The sequence below is a fragment of the Lichenostomus cassidix genome, chromosome 25 (genome assembly GCF_008360975.1).
Source record: "Lichenostomus cassidix isolate B80296 chromosome 25, HeHo_3.0, whole genome shotgun sequence".
NCBI classification, from domain to species: domain Eukaryota; kingdom Metazoa; phylum Chordata; class Aves; order Passeriformes; family Meliphagidae; genus Lichenostomus; species Lichenostomus cassidix.
Window position 1 is genome coordinate 3,385,881 of NC_139505.1, and position 25,796 is coordinate 3,411,676.

General features: G+C 50.7%; 1 protein-coding gene and 1 long non-coding RNA gene across 3 annotated transcripts in view; one reads left to right on the plus strand and one right to left on the minus strand.

Annotated features, from left to right (window-relative positions):
* Positions 1 to 6,417: 6,417 nt before the first annotated feature.
* Positions 6,418 to 25,796, plus strand: part of LOC146427362 (uncharacterized) — a 53,512-nt gene continuing 34,133 nt past the window's right edge. The window contains exon 1 of one of the 2 annotated variants that reach the window (XR_014856535.1): positions 6,418 to 6,470. This is a non-coding gene — a long non-coding RNA (uncharacterized LOC146427362). Of the gene's footprint in view, positions 6,471 to 6,525; positions 6,638 to 25,796 lie in introns of those variants that run through there. The other variant, XR_014856536.1, reaches the window with a different exon arrangement.
* LOC146427363 (methanethiol oxidase-like) lies at positions 8,412 to 19,110 on the minus strand. The gene is made up of 10 exons (XM_085082460.1): positions 18,999 to 19,110; positions 17,002 to 17,193; positions 16,112 to 16,232; positions 15,401 to 15,583; positions 14,318 to 14,499; positions 12,951 to 13,029; positions 12,219 to 12,340; positions 12,021 to 12,113; positions 9,365 to 9,483; positions 8,412 to 8,632 (listed from the first exon to the last, which is right to left on the minus strand). The coding sequence occupies exons 2-10, from the start codon at positions 17,173 to 17,175 to the stop codon at positions 8,470 to 8,472; spliced, it is 1,236 nt and encodes a 411-aa protein (XP_084938586.1). The 5' UTR covers positions 17,176 to 17,193; positions 18,999 to 19,110; the 3' UTR covers positions 8,412 to 8,469.

The following is a 25,796-nucleotide window of genomic DNA, read 5'->3' on the forward strand; positions in this document are numbered from 1 at the left end:
AAAAAATCCTGAAAATCCTAAAAATCCTAAAAATCCTGGAATGATTTGGGGTGCAAAAACCTTGAAGATCCTAAAAATCCTAACAATTCTGAAAATCCTGAAAATCCTGGAATGGTTTGGGATGGAAAACCCAAAAAAAATCCTAAAAATCCTAAAGATCCTTAAAATCCTGGAATGGTTTGGGATGGAAAAACCTGAAAAATTCTTAAAAATCCATGTTCAGGGATGATCCAGGGATGAGGAATCCATGGGATCACCTGAGATCCAGGATTGATCCCGAAAATCCTATTAAAGTGGGAGGGAAAATCCTGGGAATTTGTGGGATATTTGTCCTGAAAATCCTATTAAAGTGGGAGGGAAAATCCTGGAATGATTTGGGATGGAAAACCCAAAAAATCCTAAAAGTCCTAAAGATCCTGAAAATCCTAAAAAACCGAAAAATCCGAAAAATCCTAGAAATCCTAAAAATCCTGGAATGGTTTGGGAAGGAAAAAATCCTGAAAACCCTGAAAATCCTAAAAATACTAAAAATCCTGGACTGGTTTGGGATGGGAAAAAGCAAAGAAATCCTAAAAATCCTAAAAATCCTAAAAATCCTAAAAACCCTAAAAATCCTGAAAATCCTGGAAATCCTGGATTGGTTTGGGATGAGAAAAAACCATAAAGATCCTTAAAATCCTGGAATGGTTTGGGATGAAAAAAAAACCTAAAAATCCTAAAAATCCTAAATATCCTGGACTGGTTTGGGATGCAAAAAACCCTAAAAATCCTGGAATGGTTTGGGATGGAAAACCCAAAAGATCCTAAAAATCCTAAAAATCCTGAAAATCCTGAAAATCCTGGATTGGTTTGGACTGGAAAAACCCTAAAAATCCTTAAAATCCTGGAATGGTTTGGGATGGAAAAACCTGAAAAATTCTTAAAAATCCATGTTCAGGGATGATCCAGGGATGAGGAATCCATGGGATCACCTGAGATCCAGGATTGATCCCGAAAATCCTATTAAAGTGGGAGAGAAAATCCTGGGAATTTGTGGGAAATTTGTCCTGAAAATCCTATTAAAGTGGGAGAGAAAATCCTGGGAGTTTGTGGGATATTTGTCCTGAAAATACTATTAAAGTGGGAGAGAAAGTCCAGGGAATTCGTGGAATCACCTGAGATTTATCCTGAAAATCCTATTAAAGTGGGAGGGAAAATCCTGGAATGATTTGGGATGGAAAACCCAAAAAAATCCTAAAACCCCTAAAAATCCTAAAACCCCTAAAAATCCTAAAAACCCTAAAAATCCTAAAAATCCTGGAATGGTTTGGGAAGGAAAAAATCCTGAAAATCTTAAAAATCCTAAAAATCCTGGAATGATTTGGGGTGCAAAAACCTTGAAGATCCTAAAAATCCTAATAATTCTGAAAATCCTGGAATGGTTTGGGATGGAAAAACCCTAAAAATCCTTAAAATCTTCAAAATCCTGGAGTGGTTTGGGATGAAAAACCCCTAAAAATCCTTAAAACCCTGGAATGGTTTGGGATGGAAAACTAAAAAAAAATTCTAAAAATCCTAAAGATCCTTAAAATCCTGGAATGGTTTGGGATGGAAAAACCTGAAAAATTCTTCAAAATCCATGTTCAGGGATGATCCAGGGATGAGGAATCCATGGGATCACCTGAGATCCAGGATTGATCCCGAAAATCCTATTAAAGTGGGAGGGAAAATCCAGGGAGTTTGTGGGATATTTGTCCTGAAAATCCTATTAAAGTGGGAGAGAAAATCCATGGAGTTTGTGGGATATTTGTCCTGAAAATCCTATTAAAGTGGGAGAGAAAATCCTGGGAATTCGTGGGATAACCTGAGATTTATCCTGAAAATCCTATTAAACTGGAAGGGAAAATCCTGGAATGATTTGGGATGGAAAAACAAAAAAAAATCCTAAAAATCCTAAAAATCCTGGAATGGTTTGGGAAGGAAAAAACCCTGAAAATCCTGAAAATCCTGAAAATCCTAAAAATCCTGGAATGGTTTGGGAAGGAAAAAATCCTGAAAACCCTGAAAATCCTAAAAATACTAAAAATCCTGGACTGGTTTGGGATGGGAAAAAGCAAAGAAATCCTAAAAATCCTAAAAATCCTAAAAATCCTAAAAATCCTAAAAACCCTAAAAATCCTGAAAATCCTGGAAATCCTGGAAATCCTGAAAATCCTGGAAATCCTGGATTGGTTTGGGATGAGAAAAAACCTTAAAGATCCTTAAAATCCTGGATTGGTTTGGGATGAAAAAAACCCTAAAAATCCTAAAAATCCTGGAATGGTTTGGGATGGAAAACCCTGAAAAATTCTCAAAAATCCATGTTCAGGGATGATCCAGGGATGAGGAATCCATGGGATCACCTGAGATCCAGGATTGATCCCGAAAATCCTATTAAAGTGGGAGGGAAAATCCTGGGAATTTGTGGGATGTTTGTCCTGAAAATCCTATTAAACTGAGAGGGAAAATCCAGGAGTTTGTGGGATATTTGTCCTGAAAATCCTATTAAAGTGGGAGAGAAAATCCTGGAATGATTTGGGATGGAAAAACCCCAAAAATCCTAAAAAACCTAAAAATCCGAAAAATCCTGAAAAACCTAAAAATCCGAAAAATCCTAGAAATCCTAAAAATCCTGGAATGGTTTGGGAAGGAAAAAATCCTGAAAACCCTGAAAATCCTAAAAATACTAAAAATCCTGGACTGGTTTGGGATGGGAAAAAGCAAAGAAATCCTAAAAATCCTAAAAATCCTAAAAATCCTAAAAATCCTAAAAATCCTGAAAATCCTGGAAATCCTGGATTGGTTTGGGATGAGAAAAAACCTTAAAGATCCTTAAAATCCTGGAATGGTTTGGGATGGAAAAACCTGAAAAATTCTTAAAAATCCATGTTCAGGGATGATCCAGGGATGAGGAATCCATGGGATCACCTGAGATCCAGGATTGATCCCGAAAATCCTATTAAAGTGGGAGAGAAAATCCTGGGAATTTGTGGGATGTTTGTCCTGAAAATCCTATTAAAGTGGGAGGGAAAATGCTGGGAATTTGTGGGAAATTTGTCCTGAAAATCCTATTAAAGTGGGAGAGAAAATCCTGGGAATCTGTGGGATATTTGTCCGGAAAATCCTATTAAAGTGGGAGAGAAAATCCTGGGGAATTCATGGGATAACCTGAGATTTATCCTGAAAATCCTATTAAACTGGAAGGGAAAATCCTGGAATGATTTGGGATGGAAAAACCCCAAAAATCCTAAAAAACCTAAAAATCCGAAAAATCCTGAAAATCCTAAAAATCCTAAAAATCCTGGAATGGTTTGGGAAGGAAAAAATCCTGAAAATCCTGAAAATCCTGGAAATCCTAAAAAACTTGGACTGGTTTGGGATGCAAAAAACCCTAAAAATCCTGGAATGGTTTGGGATGGAAAACCCAAAAGATCCTAAAAATCCTAAAAATCCTGAAAATCCTGGATTGGTTTGGACTGGAAAAACCCTAAAAATCCTTAAAATCCTGGAATGGTTTGGGATGGAAAAAACCCTGAAAATCCTTAAAATCCTAAAAATCCTGGAATGGTTTGGGATGGAAAAAACCCTAAAAATCCTAAAAATCCTAAAAACCCTAAAAATCCTGAAAATCCTAAAAATCCTGAAAATCCTAAAAATGCTTAAAATCCTGGAATGGTTTGGGGTGGAAAAACCTTGAAGATCCTGAAAATCCTAATAATTCTGAAAATCCTGAAAATCCTGGAATGGTTTGGGATGGAAAACCCAAAAAAAATCCTAAAAATCCTAAAGATCCTTAAAATCCTGGAATGGCTTGGGATGAAAAAAAATCCTAAAAATCCTAAAAATCCTGGAATGGTTTGGGATGGAAAAACCTGAAAAATTCTTAAAAATCCATGTTCAGGGATGATCCAGGGATGAGGAATCCATGGGATCACCTGAGATCCAGGATTGATCCCGAAAATCCTATTAAAGTGGGAGAGAAAATCCTGGGAATTTGTGGGATGTTTGTCCTGAAAATCCTATTAAAGTGGGAGGGAAAATCCTGGGAGTTTGTGGGATATTTGTCCTGAAAATCCTATTAAAGTGGGAGAGAAAATCCAGGAATTCGTGGGATATTTGTCCTGAAAATCCTATTAAACTGGGAGGGAAAATCCTGGAATGATTTGGGATGGAAAACCCAAAAAAATCCTAAAAGTCCTAAAGATCCTGAAAATCCTAAAAAACCGAAAAATCCGAAAAATCCTAGAAATCCTAAAAATCCTGGAATGGTTTGGGAAGAAAAAAATCCTAAAAATCCTGAAAATCCTAAAAATCCTAAATATCCTGGACTGGTTTGGGATGGGAAAAAGCAAAGAAATCCTAAAAATCCTAAAAATCCTAAAAATCCTAAAAACCCTAAAAATCCTGAAAATCCTGGAAATCCTGGATTGGTTTGGGATGAGAAAAAACCTTAAAGATCCTGAAAATCCTGGAATGGTTTGGGATGAAAAAAAACCCCTAAAAATCCTAAAAATCCTGGAATGGTTTGGGGTGGAAAAACCCTAAAAATCCTTAAAACCCTGGAATGGTTTGGGATGGAAAAACCCTAAAAATCCTTAAAATCCTGGAATGGTTTGGGATGGAAAAACCTGAAAAATTCTTCAAAATCCATGTTCAGGGATGATCCAGGGATGAGGAATCCATGGGATCACCTGAGATCCAGGATGAGATTGATCCCAAAAATCCTATTAAAGTGGGAGAGAAAATCCTGGGAATTTGTGGGAGATTTGTCCTGAAAATCCTATTAAAGTGGGAGGGAAAATCCAGGAGTTTGTGGGATATTTGTCCTGAAAATCCTATTAAAGTGGGAGAGAAAATCCTGGGAGTTTGTGGGAGATTTGTCCTGAAAATCCTATTAAAGTGGGAGAGAAAATCCAGGGATTTGTGGGATATTTGTCCTGAAAATCCTAATAAAGCAGGAGAGAAAATCCTGGGAATTTGTGGGATGTTTGTCCTGAAAATCCTATTAAAGTGGGAGAGAAAATCCTGGGAGTTTGTGGGATATTTGTCCTGAAAATCCTATTAAAGTGGGAGAGAAAATCCTGGGAGTTTGTGGGATATTTATCCTGAAAATCCTATTAAAGTGGGAGGGAAAATCCTGGAATGGTTTGGGATGGGAAAAAAAAAAAAATCCTAAAAATCCTAAAAATCCTGAAAATCCTAGAATGGTTTGGGATGGAAAAAAACCCTAAAGATCCTTAAATTCCTGGATTGGTTTGGGATGAAAAAAAACCCCAAAAATCACGGAGTTCCAGCCCAAGATTGGGGATAAAATGGGGATAAAATAGGGATAAAATGGAGATAAAATGGAGAAAAAAATGGGGATAAAATAGAGATGAAATGGAGAAAAAATAGGGAAAAAATGGGGGGGAAATGGAGAAAAAATGGGGATAAAATGGTAATGAAATTGTGATAAAATGGGGATTAAATGGGGATGAAATGGAGGAAAAATAGGGATAAAATGCAGAAAAAATGGGGATAAAATGGAGAAAAAATGGGGGAAAATGGGGATGAAATGGGAATGAAATTGTAATGAAATGTGGATAAAATCCCCTGTGGAACAGAAAACCCACGGGAAAAGAAGGAAAAAAGGGAATTTTTCTGTTGCAGGAACTTCCAGCCTTCCTGGGATTTCCCGAAATTCCCAAATTTCCCGAATTTTCCGAATTATTTTCCGAATTTCCCAAATTATTTCCCGAATTTCCCAAGGCCACCCTCAGCCCTGCCGGGATTGGATTTCCCAGTCGGGATGAGTTGGGGATTGATTGATTGATTGATTGATTCTGGGGAAAGGGGAAATGGTTGGGAGTGATTGATTGATTGATTGATTGATTCCTGGGATAGGGGAAAAGGGTCTGAGTGATTGATTGATTGATTGATTGATTCCCAGGAAAAGCAGCAGATTCGGGAAAAGGGTCAGGAGTGATCAATTGATTGATTGATTGATTCCTGGGAAAGGGGTTGGGAGTGATTGATTGATTGATTGATTCTAGGGAAAGAGGAAAAGGGTCTGAGTGATTGATTGATTGATTGATTGATTCTGGGAGAAGGGGAAAAGGGTTGGGAGTGATTGATTGATTGATTGATTGATTGATTCTGGGAGAAGGGGAAAAGGGTTGGGAGTGATTGATTGATTGATTGATTGATTCTGGGAGAAGGGGAAAAGGGTTGGGAGTGATTGATTGATTGATTGATTGATTGATGGGGAAAGGGGAAAATGGTCGAGATGGATTGATTGATTGATTCCTGAGAAAGAGGAAAAGGGTTGGGAGTGATTGATTGATTGATTGATGAATTCCCAGGAAAAGCAGCAGATTCGGAAAAATTTAATTGATTGATTGATTCCTGGGAAAGGGGAAAGGGTCGGGAGTGATTGATTGATTGATTGATTGATTCCGGGGAAAGGGGAAAGGGTCAGGAGTGATTGATTGATTGATTGATTGATGGGAAAAGCAGCAGAGAATGAGAGTCAGGAAGCTTCGGCTGATGCAGGAAAAACTTTATTGATTCTACAGCAGAGGAAAGGAAGAGGCTGAGGGATTGATTGATTGATTGATTGATTCCGGGGAAAGGGGAAAGGGTCTAGAATGATTGATTGATTGATTGATTGATTCCCGGGAAAAGCAGCAGAGTCGGGAAAAGGCTCGGGATTGATTCCGGGAAAAGCAGCATTGGGAAAGGGGCTTGAGATTGATTGATTGATCGATTCCCGGGCAAAGGGCTCAGGATTGACTGATTGATTCCCGGGCAAAGGGCTCGGCGTTGATTGATTGATTGATTGATTGATTCCCGGGAAAGCTCCAGGAATGTTCCGGAATGTCCCGCAGAGCTCGCGGCTCCTGGCGCTGCTTTGCCCGGAGCGGGATGGAGATTCCAGCGGGAACGGAGATCCCAAAGGCTGGAACAGCCCAGGGGATCCCAAATCCAACAGCCCAGGGGATCCCAAATCCTGGAACAGCCCAGGGGATCCCAAATCCAACAGCCCAGGGGATCCCAAATCCTGGAACAGCCCAGGGGATCCCAAATCCAGCAGCCATGGGGATCCCAAAGGCTGGAATAGCCCAGGGGATCCCAAACTCTGGAATCAATTAGGGATCCCAAACTCTGGAATCAATTAGGGATCCCAAACTCTGCAATCACCCAGAGCACCCCAAATCAGGAATCACTCAGGGGATCCCAAAGCCTGCAATCAACTAGGGACCCCAAATTCTTCAATCACCCAGGGGATCCCAAACTTGGAATCACCCAGAGGACCCCAAATCCAGAATCGCTCAGGGGGCACAAATTCTTCAATCACTTAGGAGATCCCAAACTCTGGAATCACCCAGGGCACCCGAAAGCCTGCAATCAGCTAGGGATCCCAAAGTCTGGGATCATCTAGGGATCCCAAATTCTTCAATCACCCAGGGATCGCAAACCCTGCAATCACCCGATGGGACCCCAAACCCTGCAATCACCCGATGGGACCCCAAACTTTGGAATTACTCAGGGATCCCATACTCGTGATCAGAGGACCCCAAATCCTGGAAGTACTCAGGACACCCGGAATTCCTTAGGGAATCCCAAGTCCCGGAATCCCCCAGAGCATCCCAAACCCTTGAATCCCCCAGGACACCCCAAACCCTGCAAACAGCTAGGGATCCCAAATCCCGCAATCCCTCAGGGGATCCCAAACCCTGCAACCCCCCAAGGGACCCCAAATCCCAGAATCACACAGGGATCCCAAACTTGGGATCACTCAGGGGACCCCAAAGTTTGGAATCACCCAGGGATCCCAAACCCCGGAATCCCCTAGAGGACCCCAAATCCCAGAATCCCCCAGGGATCCCAAACTTTGGTATTACTCAGGGATCCCAAATCCCGGAATCACCCAGGGATTCCTAACTTGGAATCACCTCAGGGACCCCAAACCCTGCAATCATCTAGGGATCCCAAACTTCGGAATTACTCAGGGACCCCAAATCCGGGAATCACCAAGGGGACCCCAAACCCTGCAATCAACTAGGGATCCCAAACTTTGGAATTACTTAGGGGATCCCAAACCCAGAATCCCCAAGGGACCCCAAGTCCCGGAATCACCCCAAATCCCACAACCCCCCAAGGGACCCCAAAGTTTGGAATCCCCCAGGGGATCCCAAACCCTGCAATCCCCCAGGGGACCCCAAACCCTGCAATCCCCCAAGGGACCCCAAACCCTGCAATCCCCCAGGGGACCCCAAACCCCAAATCCCCCAGAGCACCCCAAATCCCCCAGGGACCCCAAACCCCAAATCCCCCAGGACACCCCAAACCCCTCCACCCCCCAGCCCCCCGCAGCCCCATCACCCCCCCGGCCCCCCGCCGCCCCCCCGCTCGCCGCAGGGCCAGCTCGCCGCAGGGCCAGCAGGGCAGGGCGGAGCTGCCGCGGCTCGCTCAGGGCAGAGGCTCCGATTTGGCGTCGCCGCCGGGGAAGCGAATGGCGTGAGCCAGGCAAGGGCCGTGCGGCTCCTTGCCGAAATCCACCAGGAAGTTCCTGTTCACCGCCAGGCCTCCCTTCTCCGTGTCCACGTCCAGCTGCAGCATCACCGAGCCCTCCCTGGGAGTAATTAATTGATAATTAATTAGTAGTTATTGGTTGATTGATTGATCATCAATGTCCTGAATTCGGGATTCACTCTCAGCCCTCCCTGCCCAGTGTCCACCGAGCTCTCCCTGGGGGAATTAACCGTTAATTAATTAGTTAATAGTTATTATTAATTGAGGATTGATTGATCGATTGATCATCAATGTCCTGAATTCGGGATTCACTCTCAGCCCTCCCTGTGACAGCGACAGCGCCTTGGCCAAGGGGGACAGTGCCCGGCACGGGGACAGCGGGACAGGGGGACAGGGTGGGGGGAGAGGGGATTTGGAGTTGGGGATTTGGGGTCTGAATTCCCGATGGATAATGGAGACAGGATGGGATTTGGGGCGTTTGGATCCTGAATTTCTCCTGGATCATGGGCTCAGGATGGCTCAGGCTCAGTTTTGTTCCCGAATTCCCAAAGGATAAAGGGCTCAGGGTGGCTCAGAGTGGCTCAGGCTCATTTCCCTCCCGAATTCCCCGGATTTCAGCTCATTTCCCTCCCGAATTTCAGCTCATTTCCCTCCCGAATTTCCCCATTTCAGCTCATTTCCCTCCCGAATTCCCCGGATTTCAGCTCATTTCCCTCCCGAATTTCCCGATTTCAGCTCATTTCCCTCCCGAATTTCCCAGATTTCACTCATTTCCCTCCCGAATTTCCCGATTTCACTCATTTCCCTCTGGGATTTCCCGCTCTGAGCTCACCTGACCATGCTGGGGTAGAACTGTTGATCCCACGTGCTGTAGAACGAGTTGGTCGCGTAGAGTCGCTTCCCGTCCAGGCTGAGCTGCAGCTGGCTGGGGCCGCCGGACACGCGCTTGCACTGGGAACGGACAGGGGGGATACTGGGAATGGACTGGGAATGGATACTGGGGACACTGGGAATGGATACTGGGGACACTGGGGCCGCCGAACACGCGCTTGCACTGGGAACGGACAGGGGATGATTACTGGGCATACTGGGAATGGATACTGGGGACACTGGGGCCGCCGAACACGCGCTTGCACTGGGAACGGACAGGGGGGATACTGGGGATACTGGGAATGGATACTGGGAATGGATACTGGGGACACTGGGGCCGCCGAACACGCGCTTGCACTGGGAACGGACACGGAATGATTACTGGGCATACTGGGGATACTGGGAATGGATACTGGGGCCGCCGGACACGCGCTTGCACTGGGGAGGGACGGGGGGATACTGGGGATACTGGGAATGGACACTGGGGGTACTGGGAATGGATACTGGGGGCACTGGGGCCGCCGGACACGCGCTTGCACTGGGGAGGGACGGGGGGATACTGGGAATGGATACTGGGAGGACTGGGAATGGACTGGGAATGGACTGGGAATGGACACTGGGGACACTGGGGACACCGAACACGCGCTTGCACTGGGGAGGGACAGTGTACTGGGCATACTGGGGGGACTGGGAATGGACTGGGAATGGACACTGGGGCCTCCAAACACACGGTTGCACTGGGGAGGGACACAGGATACTGGGGGGACTGGGAATGGACTGGGAATGGACACTGGGGGAACTGGGAATGGATACTGGGGGGACGGGGAACACATGCACTTGTACTAAGGAGGGACAGCGGGGATACTGGGGGGACTGGGAGTGGATTGGGGGGTACTGGGGGACACTGGGAATGCATCCCAGCAGGAGCAGGGACAGGAGGAGAAGGAGCAGAGCAGCAGATCAGGAGTAGAGCAGGAGTAGAGCAGGAGTAGAGCAGGAGCAGATCGGGAGTAGAGCAGGAGTAGAGCAGGAGCAGATCGGGAGTAGAGCAGGAGCAGAGCAGGAGTAGATCAGGAGTAGAGCAGGATCAGATCACGACTAAATAAGAGAGGGAGAAAGCAGGAGCAGATCAGGAGTGGGAGGAGAGCAGAGGAACGGAGCAATTAGTTAATTAGAGAGTAGAACAGGAACTCATCAGAGCAGGAAATCAGCAGATAAGATCAGAACAGGTCGGGTCAGTCCAGGTGAGAGCAGAGCAGCTGACAGCAGCCTGGGGTGAGAACAGGTGAGATCAGCCTGAGGTCCCAGCAGGCTCCGCCCACGCCCAGGTGAGAACGTTCACACTCACCCAGGTGAGCACATTCACATTCACCCAGGTAGCTCACACTCACACTCACACACTCAGGTGAGCTCACACTCGCACCCAGGTGAGCTCACCTTGACCACGAGCGGCTCCGGCTGGCACTTGAGCTCCTCGTCCCTGCACACGGTGACACTCACACACACTCAGGTGAGCTCAGGTGAGCACACACACACTCAGGTGAGCACTCACACACTCAGGTGAGCACTCACACACTCAGGTGAGCACTCACACACTCACACTCACACACACACACACACTCAGGTGAGCTCACACTCACACACACACACAGGTGAGTTCACACTCACACTCAGGTGAGCTCAGGTGAGCACACACACACTCAGGTGAGTTCACACTCACACTCACACACTCAGGTGAGTTCAGGTGAGCACACACACACACACTCACACACACACACACTCAGGTGAGCTCACACTCGCACCCAGGTGAGCTCACCTTGGTGACAAGCGGCTCCGGCTGGCACTTGAGCTCCTCGTCCCTGCACACGGTGACACTCACACACACTCAGGTGAGCTCACACACACTCACACACACTCAGGTGAGCTCACACTCAGGTGAGTTCACACACACACTCAGGTGATCACACTCACACCCAGGTGAGCTCACCTTGGTGACAAGTGGCTCCGGCTGGCACTTGAGCTCCTCGTCCCTGCACACGGTGACACTCACACACACACTCAGGTGAGCTCAGGTGAGCACAGACACACCCAGGTGAGTTCACACTCACACACTCATACACACACTCAGGTGAGCTCAGGTGAGCACAGACACACTCAGGTGAGCACACACACACTCACACACACTCAGGTGAGCTCACACTCAGGTGAGTTCACACACACACTCAGGTGATCACACTCGCACCCAGGTGAGCTCACCTTGATGACAAGCGGCTCCGGCTGGCACTTGAGCTCCTCGTCCCTGCATATGTTCACACTCACACACACACTCAGGTGAGCTCAGGTGAGCACACACACACTCACACACACACTCAGGTGAGCACTCACACACTCACACACACTCAGGTGAGTTCACACTCGCACCCAGGTGAGCTCACCTTGACCACGAGCGGCTCCGGCTGGCACTTGAGCTCCTCGTCCCTGCACACGGTGACACTCACACACACTCAGGTGATCACACACACACAGGTGAGTTCACACACACTCACACACACTCAGGTGAGTTCAGGTGAGCACACACACACTCAGGTGAGCTCACACTCACACCCAGGTGAGCTCACCTTGATGACAAGCGGCTCCGGCTGGCACTTGAGCTCCTCGTCCCTGCACACGGTGACAGGACCCCCGCGCAGGATGCTTCCCCCCACGAACACCTGCGGGCACACGAGGGACACGGCGGGACCCCGGGGGTGGCACCGAGCGCCCGGCCGTGTCCCCGCCGTGCCCCGTGCCCCCCGTGCCCCCCGGGCTGCCCTCACCTGCCCCACCAGGCGCGGCTTGCAGTTCCTGCCCAGCTCGTACTGCCGGATGTCGCCGTGCAGCCAATTGCTCACGAACAGGTAGCGATCGTCGGGGCTGATCACCAGGTCGGCGATGAACGCTGCGGGACAGGGGTGGGGTCAGGGGTCGGTCGGGGAGTTGGGGTCAGGGATCAAGGATTTGGGGTCAGGGATTGAGAATTTGGAGTCAGGGATTGGAGATTTGGGGTGAGGGATCAATAATTTGGGGTCAGGGATCGAGGATTTGGGGACTGGAATCAAGGATTTGGGGTCAAGGTTTGGGTTTGGAGTCCAGTCAGATTTTAGGGATCGGTAGGATTTGGGGTCTGTCAAGATTTGGGATCAGTCATGATTTGGGGTCGGGCAGGATTTGGGGTCTGTGAGGATTTGGGACAGATCGTCTGGGGATCTACCAGAATTTGGGGTGAGACATGATTTGCTTTCAGCCAGATTTGGGGTCAGTCATGATTTGGGGTCATTCAGGCTTTGGGGTCATTTTAGCTTTGAGATCAGCCAGGTTTTGGGATCCCCGTGAGGCTTTGGGGTCATTCAGGCTTTGGGATCCCCACGAGGCTGTGGCAGCCACGGCTCGGCTCGGCTCAGCACGGCACGGCTCGGCACGGCTCGGATCGGCTCGGCTCGGCTCGGCATGGCTCGGCTCGGCTCGGCACGGCTCTGTTCGGCTCGGCTCGGCACGGCTCGGCAGCTCACCTGGCATCTTGGGCATGATCCAGCCGGTGACGTCCTTGGGCGGAATGCGGATCACCTCCTCCACAGCCCACGTGTCTCTCTGCGGGGACAGCGACACGGCTGAGCCACGGGAGTCATCCCGATTGACCGGGACAGAACGGGACAGAATGGGACAGAACGGGATCATCCCAGTCCCGAGCCGGGACCTCCGGGATCATCCCAGTCGCGACCGGGGCAGCCCGGGATCATCCCGAGCCTAGCCGGGACACCCCGAGATCATCCCGATCCTGATCCAGGACACCCCGAGACCATCCTGATCGCATCCCAGTCCCGATCGGGGCAGCCCGGGATCATCCCGAGCCAGTCGGAATACCGCGAGCTCATCCCGATCCCATCCCGATCCCAATCCAGGACACCCAGAGCTAATCTCACTCGCTCCCCGCTCTCCCGAGCTCATCCCACTCGCTCCCCTCACTCCCCGGGCTCATCCCGATCCCTCCCGAGCTCATCACCCTCGCTCCCTCCCCGGTCCCAATCATTCCGATCGGATCCAGGACACCTTGGGCTCATCCCGATCCCAATCCAGGACACCCCGAGCTCATCCCGGTTCCAGTCAAGGACACCTCGCTCTCCCGAGCTCATCGCCATCCCTCCCCGCTCTCTCCCCGCTCTCTCCTCCCGAGCTCATCCCGATCCCAATCCAGGAAACCCCAAACTCATCCCGATCCCAATCCGGGACACCCCAAACTCATACCAATTCCAATCCAGCACACCCCGATCCCATCCTGATCCCAATCCAGGACACCCCAAACTCATCCGGATCCCAATCCGGGACACCCCGATCCGGGACACCCCGAGCTCATCCCGCTCTCTCCCCGCTCCATCCCCGCTCTCCCGAGCTCATCCCGCACTCTCCTTGCTCCCTCGAGCTCATCCCGATCTCTCCCCGACCCCAATCCAGGACACCCCGATCTCATCCCTGCCCCAAACCAAGACACCCCGGGCTCATCCCGCTCTCTCCCCGCACTCCCCGGGCTCATCCCTATCCCTCCCCGATCCCAATGCAGGACATCCCGAGCTCATCCCGATCCCAATTCCAATCCAGGACACCCCGAGCTCATCCCGGGCTCATCCCGATCCCAATCTAGGACACGCCGAGCTCATTCCGATCCCAATTCCAATCCAGGACACCCCGATCCCATCCCTGTCCCAATCCAGGACACCCCGAGCTCATTCTGATTCCAATTCCGATCCAGGACACCCCGAGCTCATCCCGCTCTCTCCCCTCACTCTCCCCGCTCACTCCCCGCTCCCTCCCCGCTCCCTCCCCGCTCTCTCCCCGCTCTCTCCCCGCTCTCTCCCCGCTCTCTCTCGCTCCCCTGACTCGCCTCGCAGGATTTGAAGAAGCGGTAGATGACTCCGCTCAGCGCGCAGCCCACGTAGCCCTCGGCGGCCTCGGGGTTGTGCAGGAACCTGACGGTGAGCGGCAGAGAATCCTCGCCCAGGTCGAAGCACTGCGTGAGGCTGCGGCACGACAGGTTCCACACGTTCAGGCGGCGCCCGAAGACCCCTGGGGACACGGGAGAGACGGGATTGGGGAGAGGGAAATGGGAAATGCAATATTTGGGGAGAGGGAAATGGGAAATGCAGGGTTTGGGGAGAGGGAAATGGGAAATGCAGGGTTTGGGGAGAGGGAAATGGGAAATGCAGGGTTTGGGGAGAGGGAAATGGGAAATGCAGGGTTTGGGGAGAGGGAAATGGGAAATGCAGGGTTTGGGGAGAGGGAAATGGGAAATGCGGGATTGGGGAGAGGGAAATGGGAAATGCGGGATTGGGGAGAGGGAAATGGGAAATGCGGGATTTGGGGAGAGGGAAATGGGAAATGCAATATTTGGGGAGAGGGAAATGGGAAATAGGGGATTGGGGAGAGGGAAATGGGAAATACGGGATTGGGGAGAGGGAAATGGGTAATACGGGATTGGGGAGAGGGAAATGGGAAATAGGGGATTGGGGAGAGGGAAATGGGAAATACAGGAACTGGGGGAGAAGGAAATGGGAAATACAGGATTTGGAGAGAATAAACTGGGCAAGGAGAAGATTTGGGGAGAATAAATTGGGGAAGGAGAAGATTTGGGGAACAAGGGAATGGCAGGGTTAGGGAAGGATTTGGGAGCAGCAGGAGCAGACAGGGAAATGCAGGATTTGGGCAGAACACAGGGAAATACAGGATTTGGGGAGCAGACAGGGAAATGCAGGATCTGGGGAGAACACAGGGAAATGCAGGATCAAATCTCCTCTCCGGAGGCAAAAATCTCCTTTTCTGCGGACACAAATCTCCCTCTCCTGGGCACCAATCGCCCTCTCCTGGGCAAAAATCTTATTTTCCGGATGCACAAATCTCCCTCTCCGGTGCCATCACCCCCTTCCCTCCCCGCCCAGCCCCTAGTTTAGTGTCCCCAGCCTGTCCCCACCTTTTTTCAGGTCATTGGGGTCGAATCCTCGCCCTGCCCGCCTGGGCACCATCCCGGCCGAGCTGACCAGCACGTTGTGCTTGGCTTGGTACCAGAAGTCGTGTCCGGTGGGAGGAACTTCGCACTCGTTCTCCCAGTTGCCCTTCAGCTCGAAGGTCTCTCCGTCCAGCACCACGAAGCCACCTGGGATGGGAGGTGACAAATCCGGGCTGGGGGGTTTGCGAGGGGACTCGAGGAATGGGGATTTTGGGCAGGGAAATGGGGATTTGGGGCAGGGAAATGGGGATTCGGGCAGGGAAATGGGGATTTGGGGCGGGAAAATGGGGATTTTGGGCGGGAAAATGGGGATTTCGGGGAGTGAAATGGGGATTTTGGGCAGGGAAATGGGGATTCTGGTTGGAAAAATGAGGATTTGAGCAGGGGAAATGAGGATTTGAGCAGGAAAATGGGGATTTTGGTCAGGGAAATGGGGATTTTGGGCGGGGAAATGGGGATTCCGGTAGGGAAAAGGCAGGGAAATGGGGATTTTGGGCAAGAAAATTGGGAATTCTTGCAGGGAAAATGGGAATTCTGGCAGGAAAAATGAGGATTTGAGCAGGGAAAATGAGGATTTGAGCAGGGAAAATGAGGATTTGAGCAGGGAAATGGGGATTTTGGGCAGGGAAATGAGGATTTCGGCAGGGAAAATGGGAATTCCGGCAGGAAATGCACCTTTGCCGTTGCCCGCAGCGTCTCCCATGTTGGCGATCAGGATGTCCCCGTTGGGCAGCGCTCGGGCCGTAGCCAGGTAACCTTTGTTGCACTTCCAGAAGACATCCACGGGCTCGATCATCTGCAAAAATCCACCGAAACCTTCAGCCTCTGCCTGCTCGGCGCCTTTGCCGAGATCGCTGAGCTGGGAAAAGCCTCGGGAGGAAAACCCCTGGGATCGAACAGCCCAGCCCTGGACACGCCCTGGCCACACCCTAGCGCTCCTCGACCTCCCTTCCTTCCTTTCCTTCCTTCTTTTCCCTTCTTACAATTTTCGTTTCCTTCCTTCCTTCCTCCCTTCCTCTTCCATGTCTTTCTTTCTTTCTGTCTTTCCTTCCTTCCTTCTTTCCTTCTTCCTTTTCTCGTTTCTTTCCTTTCCTTCTTCCTTTCTTCCTTTCTTCCTTTCTCTCTCTCTATTTCTTTCTGCCTTTCCTTTCCTTTCCTTTCCTTTCCTTTCCTTTCCTTTCCTTTCCTTTCCTTTCCTTTCCTTTCCTTTCCTTTCCTTCTTCCTTTCTTTCTCTCTCTCTTTCTGCCTTTCTGCCTTTCCTTCTTTCCTTTCCTTCTTTCCTTTCCTTCCTTCCTTCCTCCTTTCCTTTCCTTCCTTCCTTCCTCCTTTCCTTCCTCCTTTTCTCCTTTCTTTCCTTCTCTCCTTCCTTCTCTCTTTCTCTCTTCCTCTTTCCTTTTCCTTTCCCTCCTTCCTTTCACTATTTCCCTTCCGTCCTTCCTTCCTTTTCCCTCCATCTCCATCCCCTCTCCCCTTTTCCCTCCATTCCCTTTCCCCTCTCCCCTTTTTCCCCTTTTCCCTCCATCCCCTCTCTCCCTCTCCCCTCCATCCCTCTCCCTCTCCTCACCTTGACGATTCTGGGCTCTCGGCACTGCGCTCCCACATCCACCACGTAGATCCGGGACGAGATGAGGCAGGGCAGCACCAGCTTGGTCCTCTTGGCCGCCGCGCTGCCCTCGAAGCAGCCGCAGCCGGGCAGAGCCCAGCCGGCGCAGTGCAGCTCGTCCTTGAGATTCGGCATCGGCAGCCGGTGGATCACCTGGGGAACGGCAATGGGAGATGGGAGAGAGCCGGGAATGGGAACCGGGAGAGCTCCGGGGGAACCGGGAATGGGAGATGGGCATGGAACCGGGAATGAACCCCGGAGAGCCCCGAGGGAACTGGGAATGAGCTGCGGGGGAACCGGGAATGGGAACTAGGAATGAGAACCGGGAATGGGAACTAGGAATGAGAACCGGGAATGGGAACTAGGAATGAGAACCGGGAATGGGAACTAGGAATGAGAACCGGGAATGAGCCCCGGAGAGCCCCCGGGGGAACCGGGAATGGGGACCGGGAATGGGGAAACCAGGAATGAAAGATGGGAGTGGAACCGGGGTTGGGGAAACCGGGAACGAGCCGCGGGGGAACTGGGAATGAGCCGCGGGGGACTGGGGGAACCGGGAATGAGAGATGGGAACGGAACAGGGATTGGGGGAACCGGGAATGAGAGATGGGAAGGGAGCAGGGATTGGGGGAACCGGGAATGAGAGATGGGAACGGAACAGGGATTGGGGGAACCGGGAATGAGAGATGGGAAGGGAGCAGGGATTGGGGGAACCGGGAATGAGAGATGGGAAGGGAGCAGGGATTGGGGGAACCGGGAACGAGCCGCGGGGGAACTGGGAATGAGCGATGGGAGTGGAACGGAGAATGAGAGTTGGGAATGAGCTGCGGGGAACTGGGAATGAGCGATGGGAGCAGAACCAGGACTGGGGCAAACCGGGGATTCCTGGCTCAGTAAAGTCAGTAGCACACTGTACCTGCCCAGTAAACCCAGTAACACACTGCTACCTGCCCAGTAAACCCAGTAACACTCTGCTACCTGCCCAGTAAACCCAGTAACACTCTGTACGTGGCCAGTAACCCCAGTAAGACCAGTAGCACGTTGTACGTGACCAGTAACTCCAGTATCACTCTGTACCTGCCCAGTCAGCCCAACAGCACACTGTACCTGCCCAGTCAGCCCAGTAAGCCCAGTAAACCCAGTATCACACTATACCTGGGCAGTCAGCCCAGTAAACCCAGTATCACTCTGTACCTTTCCCGGTAACCCCAGTATCACACTGTACCTGCCCAGTAACCCCAATAACCCCAGTAACTCACTATACCTGCCCAGTAAGCCCAGTAACACACTGTACCCATCCCAGTCAGCCCAGCAACCCCAGTATCACTCTGTACCTTTCCCAGTAAGCCCAGTATTTCACTGTACCTGCCCAGTAAGCCCAGTAACCCCAGTATCACTCTGTACCTTTCCCAGTAACCCCAGTATCACTCTGTACCTTTTCCAGTAATCCCAGTAGGACACTGTACCTTTCCCAGTAAACCCGGTATCACTCTGTACCTGCCCAGTCAGCCCAGTAAGCCCAGTAACCCCAGTAACCCTCTATACCTGCCCAGTCACCCCAGTCAGCCCAGCACCCCCCGTCTGACTCTGTACCTGGCCAGTAACCCCAGTATCACTCCATACCTGCCCAGTAACCCCAGTAACCCCAGTATCACTGCACCTCCCCAGTCACCCCAGTGTCCCCAGTATCCCCAGTGTCCCCAGCAGCCCCAGTGTCCCCAGTGTCCCCAGCAGTCCCAGTGTCCCCAGCAGCCCCAGTGTCCCCAGTCACCCCAGTATCCCCAGTATCCCCAGCAGCCCCAGTGTCCCCAGTCACCCCAGTATCCCCAGTGTCCCCAGCAGCCCCAGTGTCCCCAGTCCGCCCAGTGTCCCCAGTCACCCCAGCAGCCCCAGTGTCCCCAGCAGCCCCAGTGTCCCCAGCAGCCCCAGTGTCCCCAGCAGCCCCAGTGTCCCCTCACCTGGCCGTAGTGGGCGGAGCGCGGGTTGAGGTCCACGGTGGCCAGGAAATCAGGCTGCTCGCTGCAGGTGCTGCGGTACGTGCAGGTCACGTAGGCCACCTCCTCCCGGGGCGCTGCGACACAAACCGCGCTCGGACCGCGCCGGGAGACCCACAGGGACCCCAGAGCAGCCGGGAAACCCGAAACGGGACCCGAGAGACTCGGGAAACGCGAAACGGGAGCCTAGAGCAGCCGGGAAACCCAAAATGGGACCCCAGAGCAGCCGGGAGACCCGAAATAGGGAGCTGAGAGACTCGGGAAACCCGAAATAGGGAGCTGAGAGACTCGGGAAACCCGAAACGGGAGCTGAGAGACTCGGGAAACCCGAAATGGGACCCCAGCGACTCGGGAAACCCGAAATAGGGACCCGAGAGCCGCAGGGAAACCCGAAACGGGACCCGAGAGACTCGGGAAACCCGAAAATGGGAGCTGAGAGACTCGGGAGATCCAAAAAAGGGACCCTAAAGCAGGGAAACCCAAACAAGGGACCCGAGAGCAGCCGGGAAACCCAAATAAGGAACCCGAACCGCCCAAAAACCCCAAAAAAGGGACACGAAAGGCTCCGGGAAACCCGAAAAAAGGACCCGAAAGCCTCCCGGGAATGGATTTCGGAGGCTGCGATTGCCTCCGGCTGCCCCGGGCGGCCCTGGGGAGCTGCTGGGGCAGGAAGGGCAGAGGGGAATGTGCGGGAATTGTCCGGTGGGGAAGGGAGGAGGAGCTCGGGGAGATCCTAAAATCTCCGAATTCCAGGGAATTATCCGGTGGAGACGGGAGGAGGAGCTCGGGGAGATCCCAAAATCCCAAAATTGCAGGGAATTGTCCGGTGGGGAAGGAAAGGAGGAGCTCGGGGAGATCCCAAAATCCCAAAAATTCAGGGAATTGTCCGGTGGGGAAGGAAAGGAGGAGCTCGGGAGGAGACCTGAGCTCGGGGAGATCCCAAAATCCCCCAAATTCTCCTCATTCCAGGGAATTGTCCCTGTAGGGAAGGAAGGAGCTGGGGATGAACCCTGAGCTCGGGGAAATCCCAAAATCTCAAAATTCTAGGGAATTGTCCCCGTGGGGAAGGAAGGGAGGAGCTCGACAAGAACGCTGAGCTAGCGGGGATCCCAAAATCCCCAAATTCTCCCAAAATTCCAGGGAACTCTCCCGATGGGAAAGAAGGAAGGAGCTCGACACGAACGCTGAGCTCGGGGAAATCCCAAAATCCCAAAATTCTCCCAATTCCAGGGAATTCTCCCGATGGAGAAGGAAGGAAGGAAGGAGCTCGACACGAACGCTGAGCTCGGGGAAATCCCCAAATCCCAAAATTCTCCCAATTCCAGGGAATTCTCCCGACGGGGAAGGAAGGAAGGAGCTCGACACGAACGCCGAGCTCGGGGAAATCCCAAAATCCCCAAATGCTCCCCTCCCAGCCCCAATCCCGCCCCGCTCGCAGCACTCGCCTTTCACCGGCTCGGGGCACGAGGGGTAATCGTAGCACTGAGCTCTGCATCTGTCTGGGGGACAGAGGGGACACGTCAGCCTGGCGGGGACACGGCTGGGATTGGGGATAATGGGATTTGGGATAATGGGATTTGGGATGGGATGGGATCAATGGGATGGGATGGGATCAATAGGATCAATGGGATGGGGACAGAGCTGTCACCTGAGCCAGGATGGGACAGAAGCTCCAGCAGGGAAAATCCCTCTGGATCCCCTGGAGCAGGGAGAGGGGACAGAGCTGTCCCCAGAGCCAGGATGGGGACAAAGGTGTCCCCAGAGCTGGGATGGCATGGAAACTCCAGCAGAGGAAATCCCTCTGCTTCCTGAATCCCCTGGAGCAGGGATGGGGACAGAGCTGGGATGGGATGGGGACAGAGCTGTCACCAAAGCTAGGACGGGACAGAAGCATCAGCAAGGAAAATCCCTCTGGACTTCCGGGAGCAGGAATGGGGACAGAGCTGGGATGGCATGGCATGACATGGCATGGGGACAGAGCTGTCCCCAGAGCTGGGATAGGAAAATCCCTCTGGATTCTGGATCCCCTGGAGCAGGGATGGGGACAGAGCTGGGATGGGATGGGGACAGAGCTGTCCCCAGAGCTGGGATGGCATGGGATGGGGACAGAGCCGGGATGGGACAGAAGCTCCAGCAGGGAAAATCCCTCTGGATCCTGAATCTCCTGGAGCAGGGATGGGGACAGAGCTGGGAGGGGATGGATGGGATCCATGGGATCCATGGGGTGGGATCGATGGGATGGGATGGGGACAGAGCTGTCCCCAGAGCTGCGATGGGATTGGAATCATCAATGGGATAGGATTTGGGATGGGATGGGGACAGAGCTGCCCAGCGAGCTCTCTGCAGCTCCCTTACCCATGGCTGGAGCTTTGGGCTGGCGCTGCTGCCGGGAAGGGATTCGGGATGGGATTTGGGATTCGGGATGGGATTTGGGATTCGGGATGGGATTCGGGATGGGATGGGGACAGAGCTCCGGGGCTCCCTTACCCATGGCTGAAGCTTTGGCTGTCGCTGCTGCCCGAAGCCGAGTTGAGCTGAGCTGATCCGAGCTGATCCGAGCTGATCCGAGCTGATCCGAGCCGAGCCGAGCCGAGCTGTGCCTTCCCCGGCTGCCCGCGGGGTTTTTATCGCTGCCCAAGCGCGGCTCAGCGCGGCCCAGCCCAGGGAGGAGCTGCCCGTGGCTCGGAGCTGCCAGCGCCCGGCTGCGGCTTCTGGCCGCCTGAGCCAAATCTGCGGCCAGATCTGCTGCTGCCTGCAGCTCTGCCCAGCCAGCGCCCTGAAACCCCAAATAAACCATCCCAAATCAGCCCAAAGGATCCCAAATCTGCTGCTGCCTGCAGCTCTGCCCAGCCAGCGCCCCAAAACCCCAAATCAACCATCCCAAATCAGCCCAAATCAGCCCGAATGATCCCAGATCTGCTGCTGCCTGCAGCTCTGCCCAGCCAGAGCCCTGAAACCCCAAATAAACCATCCCAAATCAGCCCAAAGGATCCCAAATCTGCTGCTGCCTGCAGCTCTGCCCAGCCAGCGCCCCAAAACCCCAAATCAACCATCCCAAATCAGCCCAAATTATCCCAAATCTGCTGCTGCCTGCAGCTCTGCCCAGCCAGCGCCCTGAAACCCCAAATCAACCATCCCAAATCAGCCCAAAGGATCCCAAATCTGCTGCTGCCTGCAGCTCTGCCCAGCCAGCGCCCTGAAACCCCAATAAACCATCCCAAATCAGCCCCAATGAACCCAGATCTGCTGCTGCCTGCAGCTCTGCCCAGCCAGCGCCCCAAAAACCCCAAATAAACCATCCCAAATCAGCCCAAATCAGCCCAAATCCCAGGGCAGCTCTGCCTGCAGCCAGCGCCCTACAGTCCTGGAGAACCCCAAATCAACCATCCCAAATCCTCCCAAATAAATCATCCCAAATCATCCCAAACGATCCCAAATCCCAGGGCAGCTCATCACGATGCGTTCTGCAGGGAAAAGCTGCTCAGGAGCTTCGGGCTGATTCCAAATAATCCCGAATGATCCCAAGTGATCCCAAACGATCCCAAATCCCAGTGTCACCATGGAGTGTCCCCAGCCCTCTGGGTCACAGAGTGTCACCATGGACTGTCCCCAACCCTCTGGAGCTGGGACGGTCACTGCCAAGTGTCCCCAACCCTCTGGGGCAGAGAGTGTCACCATGGACTGTCCCCAATCTTTTGGGTCACAAAGTGTCACCCCTAAGTGTCCCCAACCCTCTGGGTCTGGGAATGTCACTGCCATCACCAACCCTCTGGGACAGAAAGTGTCACCATGGAGTGTCCCCAACCCTTTGGTCACCCCAAGTGTCCCCAGCCGTCTGGACCTGGGACTGTCACCATGGACTGTCACCTACCCTCTGGGTCACAGAGTGTCACCATGGACTGTCACCAACGCTCTGGGTCTGGAATGTCACCCCCAAGTGTCCCCAGCCGTCTGCGCCAGGAGTGTCACCATGAACTGTCCCCAACCCTCTGGACCTGGGAATGTCACCACGGACTGTCACCTACCCTCTGGGTCACAGAGTGTCACCCCTAAGTGTCCCCAACCCTCTGCGACAGAGAGTGTCACCGTGGAGTGTCACCCCTAAGTGTCCCCAACCCTCTGGGCCAGGAAGGTCACCATGGAGTGTCCCCAACCCTCTGGTCACCCCCAAGTGTCCCCAACCCTCCGGGACAGACACTGTTGTCCCCAAATTTGGGGAGCTGATCCCGAGCTCTGTCCCATTCCCTCGCAGCCAATTCCCACCGGGAATCTCTCTCGGGAATTTGGGGAATTTGGGGAATTTGGGGAATTTGGGGAATCCGAGCCGAGCCGAGCCGAGCCGAGCCGGGCTGTGTCCCCCGCGCTGTCCCCGCGCCTCATTGCAGCCGCTCATTAGCCAGCGCGCTAATTAGCCCCGCTGCCCCCCATGAGGCAGCTCGCTGATGAACCTCCCCTCATTAGGCAGCTCGTTAATCAGCCGCCCCTCATTAGGCAGCTCGTTAATCAGCCGCCCCTCATTAGGCAGCTCGTTAATCAGCCGCCCCTCATTAGGCAGCTCGTTAATTAGCCGCCCCTCATTAGGCAGCTCGTTAATTAGCCGCCCCTCATTAGCGAGCCGCGCTGCTCTCGGTGGCTTCCCCGGTGACGTCACTGCGCTCCTCCCTGCCCCAGCGCCTGTCGCGATACAGTCGCGATAAGGGGAGAGAAAATCGCGATAAAATCGAGATAAATCGCGATAAAATCGAGATAAATCGAGATAGGAGGGAGGAGCTCGCGGTGCTCCTGGAGTCTGGGTTCCGAATCCCGAGGGATTTAGTTGAAATTAGGAAATTATTTATTTTATTTTATTATTTTTATTTTATTTTATTTTATTTTATTTTATTTTATTTCATTATTTTATTGACTTTGTTGAACAAAGTCAATATTATTTTATTTTATTTTATTTTATTATTTCATTTTTATTATTATTTTATTTTATTTTTTTTATTATTTTATTTTATTTTATTATTATTTTATTGTCTCGTTTATTTTATTTTTTTATTTTTTATTTTATATTTAAAACCAAACTAATAATAGTATTATTAGTACTATTTGTATATTGTACTTTGGTATTATTATTCTCATCTATTTATTTGAAATGAGGAAAACTTTATTAAATTATTATTATTATTATTATTATTATTATTATTATTATATCACGATCTTATTATTTTTATTGGCAGTAATATCCTTGGCAGGATCTGCCCAGGGAGGGTTGAGGTTGGAAAAATCCTGGAAAAATCCGGGAAAAAATCCTGGAAAAATCCCGGAAAAAAATCCGGGAAAAATCCTGGAAAAATCCGGGGAAAATCCTGCAAAAATCCGGGAAAAATCCGGGAAAAATCCTGGAAAAATCCTGAAAAAATCCGGGAAAAATCCTGGAAAAATCCGGGAAAAATCCTGAAAAAATCCGGGAAAAATCCGGGAAAAATCCTGGAGAAATCCGGGAAAAATCCGGGAAAAATCCTGGAAAAATCCGGGAAAAATCCTGAAAAAATCCGGGAAAAATCCGGGAAAAATCCTGGAGAAATCCGGGAAAAATCCTGGAAAAATCCTGGAAAAATCCTGGAAAAATCCTGGAAAAATCCTGGAAAAATCCGGGAAAAATCCTGGAAAAAAATCCGGGAAAAATCCGGGAATTCCTGGGATTTGGAATGAAAAATCCGGGAATTCCTGGGGGGATCGGGTGGAGGTTGGACTCGGTGGGGCTGCAGGGATTTTTTAATTTCAGTCATTTTTGGGATTCTCTGAAATGCCGAATTTAGGTTCAGTGGAAATTCCAAACGTTAAACTCAATTCCACATTTTAAAAACACCCCGAAAAGGAGCGAACTCTACAAAAAACACAGAAAAAAACCCCAAAACCAGAGGAAAAAAATAAAAAAAACCCCCAAAACCAGAGGAGAAAAAGAAAAAAGAAAAAAACCCAAAACCAGAGGAAAAAAAAAGAAAAAAAAAACCCAAAACAAACAAAAAAGAAAAATACTCACTCCGCAAACAAACCCAGAAAAAGCAAAAAAAACCCCAAAACCCAAAAAACCCCCAAAATAAAAAACCCAAAAAACAGGGAAAAAACCCCCAAAACAAAAAACCCCCAAAATAAAAAACCCCAAAAAACAGGGGAAAAAACCGCAAAACCAAAAAACCCCAAAATAAAAAAACCCAAAAAACAGGGAAAAAAACCCAAACCCAAAAAAACCCAAAATAAAAAACCCCAAAAAACAAGTAAACCCCCTCTCCCCAAAAACAACCGAAACAAAACAAAAAAAACCAAAATCAACTCCCCGGAAACCCAAAAAAACCCCCAAAAAAACCAAAAAGAAAAAAAAAAACAAAAAGAAAAAAAACAAAAAGAAAAAACCAAAAAGAAAAAATCAAGAAAAACAAAACAAAAAGAAAAAAAAAAAAGAAAAAAAAAGAAAAGAAAAAAACAAAAGGGAAAAACCAAGAGAAAAAAAAAACCAAAGAAAGAACCAAAAGAAAAAAAAAAAAAGAAAGAAAAAAAAACGGAGACAGAAAAAAAAGAAACCAAAAAGAAAAAAAAAGAAAAAAAAAGAAAAAAAAAAGAAATAAACCCCAAATTTTTTTGGGAAGAACCAGAAATTCCCGTGCAGCAGCCCGGCGGGGAGCAGATAACTCTGCGGCTCTGAACCGATCAAACCCGATAAAATAAATTGAATTTCCTGCTCCTCCCTGCGGCTTTTCCTTCCCCAAAAACTCCCCA

Coding starts and splice junctions, on each gene's coding strand:
- LOC146427363 (XM_085082460.1), bottom strand. CDS start 17,175: ATGCCGAATCTCAAGGACGAGCTGCACTGCGCCGGCTGGGCTCTGCCC. Junction 15,584..16,111: donor CGCTGCGGGCAACGGCAAAG/GTGCATTTCCTG, acceptor CTCCCATCCCAG/GTGGCTTCGTGGTGCTGGAC. Junction 13,030..14,317: donor GCTTCTTCAAATCCTGCGAG/GCGAGTCAGGGG, acceptor CTGTCCCCGCAG/AGAGACACGTGGGCTGTGGA.